Consider the following 9887-nt stretch of genomic DNA (forward strand, 5'->3'; position numbering starts at 1 on the left):
AATCAAGAAGCATTTTCTGATATATCCACTTATATGCTTTGGTTTTAAGCCTTAATAAGGTCAAAGTTTGGTACTTCTATTTCTGTTGGGATTTTTCCCCTACATAAAATTTCAACCCAAGCATATAAGTGGGGTTTTAGGCAATTGCTTTATGATTTCCCATACTAAAAACTATAAGTCTTATAAGAAATATGAGTCCCAAACTAATTCGAGTATTTCTTATGGAACTTCTCCTCCTACATAAACTTTCAACCTTTGTCCATTCACCTTGAAAGTATTGCTACTTTTAAACTCTTGTAATTCAACCGATCCATGAAAACTTTCAATCTTTGCCCATTTACCTTAAAAGTGTTGCTACTTCTAAACTCTTGTAATTCAACCGATCCATGAAGAGAGACTTCATTTACGACAAACAGACCAAACTACTCGGACTTCAGTTTTTTAGTGAATAATTTCAATCTTGAATTGAAAAACAATACTTGTTTTCTTGGATAAAACTCTCATTATGTGCTTATCATGATACCTATTTGTCTCATCCTTATGAGTTATCACATTTTCATTAGCCATAAATTTCATCTCTTATAAGTCATGCACTTTAACAAAATCTTGTTTTTTTTTAAATCTTGGTATCCGATCTTGCAACCATCTAATCCAAGAGGACCAATTCCACTGTCTATTAGCGGGAGCTCATTTAAAGCTAGAGTAAAACTCTGTATGGACTGACCCAACACAAGAATTGTTAACATCTAGTAGAATTCGAACTCAGAACCTTAAGAGGAGCACACTCTCAAGGATTGTTTGCATCAAAGTTAAGTAACTTTACTATCCAATAAAATTTGTGTTCTAACTCAACTAAGAGATGTCACACTTTACCATAACCAAATTTATATGAAAACAAACCGATATGAGTTTTGATAATTGTCCTATATTCCTACAATGCATCATTAGTACCAGTCTTTGTATTTTTTTTCTTTTCAAAAAGTTGTTGATTTATAAATTATCAGCAACCTGTTTACAAATAAATGCTACTGTCAGGTATTGAACCCTGAACCAACAGCTTCCTTAACTCAACTAACAAGTGCCAAGAGTTATCCCACCCACCCCTTTTCAAGTATTTGATTCAATTGTCTATTTAACACTTTCACTTTCTCACTTGTTTGAGGATGGTAAGGAGGGACAACCTTATGCTTAACATTGTATTTGGTCAAGAGATTATCCAAATACTTGTTATAAAATGTTTCACTCTATTGCTACTCAACACTTTATGGACTCTAAACTTAGGGAAGATGCTCTTATTCAAGAAATTTACCATGGTGTGGGCATCAATCCAATTAGTGACATACTTCCTCCGATTTCATTTCATATATAAAGAAGAAGAAAAAAACAATCGACTTAAATATAAACACAAATCTTTTATAAATATTACATTTAATGTTACTATTCTAAATCTACCCTTACTTTTTAAATATTTCAATGTCTTTAGGGCTGGCAATGAACCACACTAACTCGAAAATAGTTCGAAATTCGATTCGAAAATTAAATTGTTGAACTAGGTTCATGAACCAAATGAGCTGAGTATGAGCTAAAAATTAAGTTCGTTAACTAAATGAGCTGAACTTGAACTATACATAGTTCGATTCGTTAGGTTCACGAGTCAACTCGATTATATATCAGATAGATTATATTGTCCTTAAGAGTAGGTTTGAAGATTTGCTCTAAATCTTAGTATAATATTTTATTTTAATCTAACGGTTATAATTGATAATTTATAATCTCAAGTGAGAAAAATATTTCTAAAAATAATTATACAAATAAAATTAACATCGTATACATTCCAATCTTATAACTTTTATTCTATTTCTATATTTTTTATTTAAAAAATATTAATTTAAAATGTCAAATATATATATATATATATATATATATATATATATAAAAGTAGACTTTAAAAAATTACTTTTAAGTCCGTGAAATAAGCGAGTTGAACCTAACAAGATTAATCTAACGAGTTGAACCGAGATGTTCGTGAGCTTCTAACAAGTCGAGTTTGAGCTGAAAAAAAGTTCGTGAAAAACTCGAACTCGAACTCAAACTCGGCCAATTCTTAACGAGTCGAGTTTGAGCTGAAAAAAAAGTTCGTCTTAAACTCGAACTCGAACTCGAACTCGGCCAATTCTTAACGAGTCGAACTGAGCTGAGGCGAGTTCGACTCGACTCGACTCATTTCCAGCCCTAAATGTCTTCAACAATTTAATGCATTGTTTGGATTATTATGTTGGAGAATCTTTAAAAAAATATTGATAAAATACAATTTAAATATGTTAGATACATTAAATGGTCCGGTCCAAGTTTTCAGACAGAAACAAACAAACAAACCATTATTATTGATCTGTAAAAGTTTTTCACACTTATATGTAAGTGGTGGTCCATGAAAACTTCGACATGCGAACCAAGCAAATATCCATGAAGATGATGAGTTTTCAAGATCATGACACACCAGAAAAAATAATCATTGTAAAACTAAAAGAGAATACACAAAATTTCCAATCAAAATTCATAAACTATCAAATTAATAATTTCTAATAACATGAGAGATAATATTTCAGGTCCGTAACAAACTTTGTACAATTATATCAAACTCCAATGTATACAACCAATATACTGACGCAATAATTTAGTCCAATAAATTAAAAATAAACAAAATCAAAAGAAGAAAAAAAGGAAGATTTTCAATTTTACAATAATATTTTCCATTGATGAAATCAAAGATAAGCAAGCAGTTCTTCTAAGGATTGAAAAAGTGGCCACCACAGTGGCACTTCCAACTCAATGGCTTGTAATTTGAGTACCTGTTATTACCACTATCTTGTAGAAAGAATCCACCACCTTCCATGGCAGGACTTGAAGCAGCACTATGAGTATGACCTGGTTGAGCATGTTCATGGCTTGGAACTTGTACAGCCATGCATGGATGACATTGGTTACACTTGTTGTGACATGTAGGTGGAGCTGAACCTAACCTGTTTTTCTCCTCAAATAATAATCCCTGCACACATAATATATCCTGTGAGTTTGACGAAATCACAATTACTCTTGTAACATAATATCCTATGAGTTTGGCAGAATATCAGAAAGTCACCGCGATATTGACAGAAATTAAAGTATCGCGGTGACAGATTGCTGATATTCTGCCAAAACCATGTAGAAAAGCATACCCTTGGAGGAATTGCAGATTGTGATTGGTAGAAGCAAGAAACTGGAAGAAGCAGAAGGTGAAGTAAAAATAGGATAGTGGTTGAGTTTTGATATGAAATAAGTGAAGCCATGGAAGCATATATCATGTCAGTTGTTGAAGTCATTCCCCATCTAACTCAAAAAAAATAAGTTGGAAAATTAAATGCAACTTAACTAAGATATATTCCTCATGCCAGTTGTAATGTGACAAAAATTTCAAAAAAATTATACAGATAATAAATAAATAAATAAAAGAAGTCAAAATTGAATAATATTTTTGTTCTCGTTGTCAAAGTAGACCAAGAATGAAAAGTTTGTCATTATTTCTAGTTCTGAGTAATGAATGGTTTTATTTTTTCTAGTTATGGAGGGATAGTGTGGTGGAGAGAGGGAGAGAGAGAGAGTGCAGAGTGTTGGCAGAAAAGTGAAAGGAACGATTCAATAAAGGTAAACAAATAGGGAGAATCCAAAGCAGTATGAAGGACTCTTTGGTTGCATTAGTAGTTCGAGAGTGAAAGGATTATTTGTATGTATGAGTTGGGGTAAATAAAATGCAACATCACTAAATGACAAGTTGTTGTTAAAACTAGAATTTATTGGAGGTGATTGTTCAATCCGTCTCTTAAAATGCGGTATTTTATAGGAAACATGTTTCTAGTACTAATATTTTTTTTATTGAAAATATAATTTATTGGGAAATTTATTCTACACCTCCCATATATTTTTGAAAAACTCAAAATTTTAATAATGATGTTCATTTTCAAAAAATCATTTTCGACACATTTTTGTTTGAATTTTCAAATCTTATTTAATTTGGTTTTAAAATTTGAAAAAAAAAATCCAAATAACCATATTTAATAATTTATTTACACCAAAAACCATCTTTTCGGAAAAATTACCTGTATGACCAAGTTTCAGAGGTGATCTCCACATAGGAGCCACCTCAGGTGGTGCCAATGACCAAAACTCCCTAACCTATGCGCCACCCAGGGTGGCATCAATGTACATTTTTTCATTTTTAGCCACCTAGGGTGGCGCCTATGTACATATATATATATATATTTTTTTTATTTTTTTTTTGTTTTTTTTTTAATTGTTTATATACTATTTTTTTTAAAAATTTTTTTATTTATTAAAAAAAATTGTTTTTAACATAAATAAATAAATTATATTTTGTTTTTTTTATTTATTAATAAAATTGTTTTTATTTTAAAGTATTAAAAAAATATATATATTAAATTGCAACAGATAAAATCAGTGAATCAGCTAACTCGAGCGTCCACGAAAAAAAGTAGTTCATTCATTAATTAAAAGGTACATAGAAAATAACCAACAGAAAAAGATAAAGTAAAACATCTAAGAAATCACCACGGTTAAAACAATGTCATTAGGTCCATGCATCATTTGAATGACATCAATGTCGTATTCCACGTTATCCCAGAAAGTTATCGTTGCTCCAGTCACATCATCAGCCCTTGTTTTAAGCCTCTTGATGCTTCTTATCTGTTCGCCGGCCTCGTACTCCCCCTCTACAAATCTCAGGAGAGTCCTCTTGAGCTGCTCGACGGAAGAGATATTCCAAAACATAACCGGCATGGGAGGTTTGACGGCGGAGAATATGACATGTCCGTTCCTTCTGCAATACTCCGGTTCAGGTTCGGCACGCCATGTTGATCTTCGGGGCGGCAACTCTGTTGTCCGGTGACATCCATCTGGCCTAATGGTTGTCCGGCGAGGCATGGTTGTGTTTGTGTGATTGTTTGGTATTTGGAGTTTGTGTATCTGTGTGTAAACTCAACCATAGGAGCCCCTAATTTATAATAGTAGTTTGTAGAAAAAATTAATGATGTTGCGTACTGTTTACAAGCACGCCTAACATGTATGATAAATGCAGACACACTGATCAATGACTGACTTGATGGGACTAGACGAAAGCATGCGTATTTGACTGACTGTCCAAAATAAAGAGTGGCAGTATGGGCCATGAAGACAATTTCACAACGAGACAAAGACATAACTAGTTGATTTAATAAAGGATAATACAAATACATAACCAATAGAAATAGAAATACAAATACAAATATAAATACAAATACAAATACAAATACGAATACTAATACAAATACAAAAACATTGTCAATAAAAATACAGATACAAAATATAAATGACATACAACTAATTGTTGGTGGAATTTGATCCACGGTTAGGACAGGTATTTTTATTGTGCCCGACTTCACGACATATGCTACACTTTCGTACCATTTTCTCATGATCCATCTCGGTTGTGATCCGGGTGCTGTTCGGGCGACCTCTTTTCTTTCTCCGCATGTTATCATTATGCCAAACCACGTCCCCTTCATACGTAGGCCAATAATCCTCCTTTGCCATCACTTGAAATGAGTTGTTGTACACCCCGAGCAAGGTTTCTGCCTTGTAAATGGGAGATAAAAGTGCTAACGGATCTTGATGCGCATGGCATCCAAAAGGCTTGAAACTTTCCACAATCGCACCACCCTTCATCTATAAGAACCCTGTATTGTTGTCTCGGAAGGCCCTCGTTATGGTCAATCGTTTCTTTAACACTGAAGGTCCGGTTGAATCGATCGAAAGATGTCACAATGTGGCTGTTGGCTTTGGCAGATTGCTCTTTCATGAATTTGACGCATGTTTCGCTCCATAATTGTCCGGATTCTATAACTGCATTCCAACGCTCACCTCTTCTTGCGAAAAGAGAAGCCATCCTATAGTATGTTGCTTCCACCAAGGCAGTAATCGGAAGGTGTCTGATGCCCTTAAACACCCCGTTCATAGATTCCACAAGATTCGTAGTCATGTGCCCCCATCGCTTCCCGTTGTCGTATGATCTGGTCCATTTCTCTCTAGCAAGGTTGTCTACCCATCTGCCTGCATCTGGATTTGCCGCTACAATTTCATGTCGATAATATTGGAACGTTGGTTGAGTCAACGCATATCCGGCATTGACAAGAGTCTTCCGAAGAGCCCTGTCCTTTATCTCCCGCATGAAATTTTGTGCGATGTGTCGAATACAGTAAACATGCGTTGATGTAGGGTTTTGCCACCCGTTTGCTGGATTGTTGTACGCACTCTCGATGGCAGCATGTCTGTCCGAAATCAGGCAAAGTCCAGGTTGGGGGGCAACGTGTGTCCGAAGATTTCTGAGAAAGAAACCCCAACCTCCAGCAGTTTCTCCTTCCACAAGAGCGAAAGCAACAGGAAAGATGTTACTATTTCCGTCTTGAGCCACATCCATCAACATGGTGCCTTTATATTTTCCGTACAACCAAGTTCCATCTATTTGAAGAATTGGTTTGCAATATGAAAATCCTTGTACACATGGGCGGAAAGCCCAGAAGAGCCTGTGGAATATCACATTTCCTTGAAGTGATGTTCCGTCTGGAGATTGCGCCGGAAGGGTCTCTAAAATAGTAACAGTTCCAGGAGCATAAATTTGAAGCGCATATAAGAAATGTGGGAGTCGTTTATACGAATCCTCCCAATTTCCATACACAACTTCGATCGCCTTGGTCTTCGCCAGCCACGCCTTTCTATAAGACGGAGTGTAGTTGTACGTTGCAACGATATGAGAGATTATCGTTTTCACCTTTAACGATGGATCTTTTTCAACTAGAGGCAAGATTTCGTGACAAATGATGTCATAACTGAGCTTACGGTGATCTTGTGATACATTTGTGTTAATACATGTGTGATCTTGGGAAATATATCCTATAAGCCATGAGTCACTTCTCTTCCTGTATGATGCATGCAACCTGAATCCACAATCAGTGTTACTACAGTAAATTTTGTACCTTTCGACATTGGCGCGATCAACTCTAAAATCAACATTGTTTGCCATATGAAATCTTTTTATCGCCATGATACATGCCTCCTTAGAACGAAATCTGTCTCCTACTTTTAACCGTTGATCTGTTTGGGTGTATGGATCATAGAAAATATCAGTCGATGGTTCGTCATCCCCATCAAAATTCAGGTTCCTCATGTGCACTGGAGGCATATGCACTTGATCTCGTGGTACAACAACTTCCGGTTCATCTTCACTTTCCTCGTTTACCAGGTCATCAACTTCTATTTCCGGTGCTTCTTCTTCATCTACAACGTCGACCTCTGCTTGCTCGTCTCCAAGTGCATCAATGACCTGTGACTCAACCATCTGTGTGGGTTGAACTTCTGGTAGAGTAACATACAGTTCTATGCATTCGTAACCAGAATACTCATGATTGGCAAACATATTCTGCATGTCTTCATCGTCTTTGATCTCAACTTGGATAAACTTGACCGGGTTGTCCCCACGAAGAAATCGATATTGGTAAAAAATTTGGGATACATCACCCAACGCAAGCTTTGTCTCTAATCTCTGTTTGAAGTAATTGAAATTTGCTTTTCTGCTTAAACAAAATCGTTTAACCTCGGTGTTTCTAAACAGAAAACCAACTTCTTCGTTATCATATGTCTCGCCAAAAACATGAGCGTTGATAATGTATTGTGGAGGGGCCATTGTTGAGTGGGTAGAGAGTGTTATTTCAGATGTGAAATGAGATGTGTAATGAGTTGTGTTTCTTTCCACATTAGAGGCTTCCTTTATGTAGACGATCATTGAGTGATGACAATTATGAAGGCGAATAATGTACAATCACATGCGTAATGAGCCGTGAACTGGTGAACTGCTGCACTGCTGCACCCCAGACTGCTGCACAGTTGATTTGAGGTATGGATGACACTGCTGCACAACCGCACAGTCGACTTGACCAGACACAACCACACTGAGCAGTGCATACTGTACAATCACATGCGAATAAAGTTGACGGAAAATGAATGCCTGAGTTGATTTGATTTGAGGTGTGCTTGACACCTGGTGAACTACAGTTTTGCCGACTTGACCAGACACAACCATACTGAGCAGTGTACACTGTACAATCACATGCGAAGACTGTATGCTAATTATTTTCGGTGACACAGCAACTAGAAAACCCTAAACCCTAAAAATAAAAAAAAAACATAGAAAACCCTAACCAAACCCTAACCCTAAATTTTCAAAAAAAGAAAAAGCAACAGAACCATGTAGGCGCCACCTGGGGTGGCGCATTAGACCAAAAGTTCCCAGCATGGCGCCACCTGGGGTGGCGCATTAGTGCTATTTCTTTTTTTTTTTGTTTTTTTTTGCCCTAATTTTGTCTAAGGGTCCCCACTTCCAAAACCCTAATCTGATCCGCCAGCATGTGATCTACCTGCATCGAAATACTGTATGCATGCATGCCTAGACAATTCAGCACCGAACACGGGATGCAGGCCTAGTCTATTCTGCCAGAAACAATTAATGCATGCATGCTTAGACAAAGTCAGCACAAAACACGGGAATGCATGGTCATTTCAACACAGAATGCATGTGAACCCATCTTTATCACTTTGATATCTGTATCACATGCATGCTCACCACTTGGCCCTCATGCACTTAACATCAGCAACCACCAACCCTCTATAAATACTCTCATAGACTTGCTTTCTTTTCACCAACATATATTCTTCTTCTTCAAAAAACCACTTTGCATTTTCAAATCCGCAGAAAACTTAAAGAGTTCTTGAAAATGGCTCAACAACAACTTCTTACCATGGGTGAAACACACAGAGGAACTAGAGCGAATTTGGCGACCTATGTAAGTTTATACTTATTTATTTCTAAACATCTATGCGTATATGATATCCAGTTTAATCGATTTATTTGTGGTTCTTAGGCTGTTGACCGATTCCGTACACGTTCTCACGCTTATGTTGAACCCGACGAGAGGATTATTCCGAATCTCCAAGCATGTGGCTTCGGACATATCATAAAAGTCAGCAACAACACCATAGACAGAAAATTCATCCTTGCCTTACAAGAGCGATGGAGGCCTGAAACCCACACGTTTCATCTTCCAATAGGTGAGTGTACTGTTACTCTAGAGGATGTTTATATGTTACTTGGTCTGCCCATTGATGGCAAGGCTGTTAATGGATCTGTTCAACATGCTAATTCAATGTGTGAGAGAGTGTTGGGAAGAGATCTAGTTGTGCCTACTCAAGGTTCAAGAGGCCAGGGTATCAGTCTGGTCTCACTTAGAGCTTACTATGATGAACTCGTCTTTATGGACAACTCTACCGAGGAGCATGTTTGGTTAATGACTAAGGTCTATATAATGCTGATGTTTGGTAAACTTTTATTCCCGGAGTCGACAGGTAACACTGTCAACTTTTTCTATTTAAGTAAATTTGATAGTATTAGCAAGATTAGGAAATATAGTTGGGGGTCCTCCGTTTTGGCGATGTTATACCAGTCTCTTTGTAAGAACGCGGTTGCCGAGAAGTGCACCTTCTATGGATGTGCGTTCCTCCTACAAGTATGGGGTTGGTGGAGAATGCCGACGCTGTCCCCTGCAGGCAGGAACAACTACACGTTCCCTTATGCAACAAGGTACGTCTTTTTCTCTTTTTCAACGCTATTCCTTGAACGCTAACTCTCTTTTACATAAAAATCTGAAATAACATTTTTGCTCTTTTTTCTTAGGTTCTGTGGTCCTAAATTGGATTACAGTAAGAATCCGAGGGGGAGTGTTGTTTTGTATCGGGACCTAATTGATCAC

General features: G+C 36.8%; 1 protein-coding gene across 1 annotated transcript; it reads right to left on the minus strand.

The window, feature by feature from the left end:
- Positions 1-2553: 2553 nt before the first annotated feature.
- LOC131655759 (EPIDERMAL PATTERNING FACTOR-like protein 1) lies at positions 2554-3803 on the minus strand. Its single transcript, XM_058925566.1, has 2 exons — positions 3216-3803; positions 2554-3046 (listed from the first exon to the last, which is right to left on the minus strand). The coding sequence occupies exons 1-2, from the start codon at positions 3357-3359 to the stop codon at positions 2786-2788; spliced, it is 405 nt and encodes a 134-aa protein (XP_058781549.1). The 5' UTR covers positions 3360-3803; the 3' UTR covers positions 2554-2785.
- Between the last annotated feature and the right edge of the window lie 6084 nt (positions 3804-9887).

This window comes from Vicia villosa, linkage group LG3, assembly GCF_029867415.1.
Source record: "Vicia villosa cultivar HV-30 ecotype Madison, WI linkage group LG3, Vvil1.0, whole genome shotgun sequence".
NCBI classification, from domain to species: domain Eukaryota; kingdom Viridiplantae; phylum Streptophyta; class Magnoliopsida; order Fabales; family Fabaceae; genus Vicia; species Vicia villosa.

What these genes read in the sequence shown, in the direction of transcription:
- LOC131655759 (XM_058925566.1), bottom strand. Translation starts at nt 3,359, where the DNA reads ATGACTTCAACAACTGACATGATATATGCTTCCATGGCTTCACTTATT. An exon ending in AATCTGCAATTCCTCCAAGG is followed by an intron (nt 3,047 to 3,215) that starts GTATGCTTTTCT and finishes TTATGTGTGCAG; the next exon opens with GGATTATTATTTGAGGAGAA.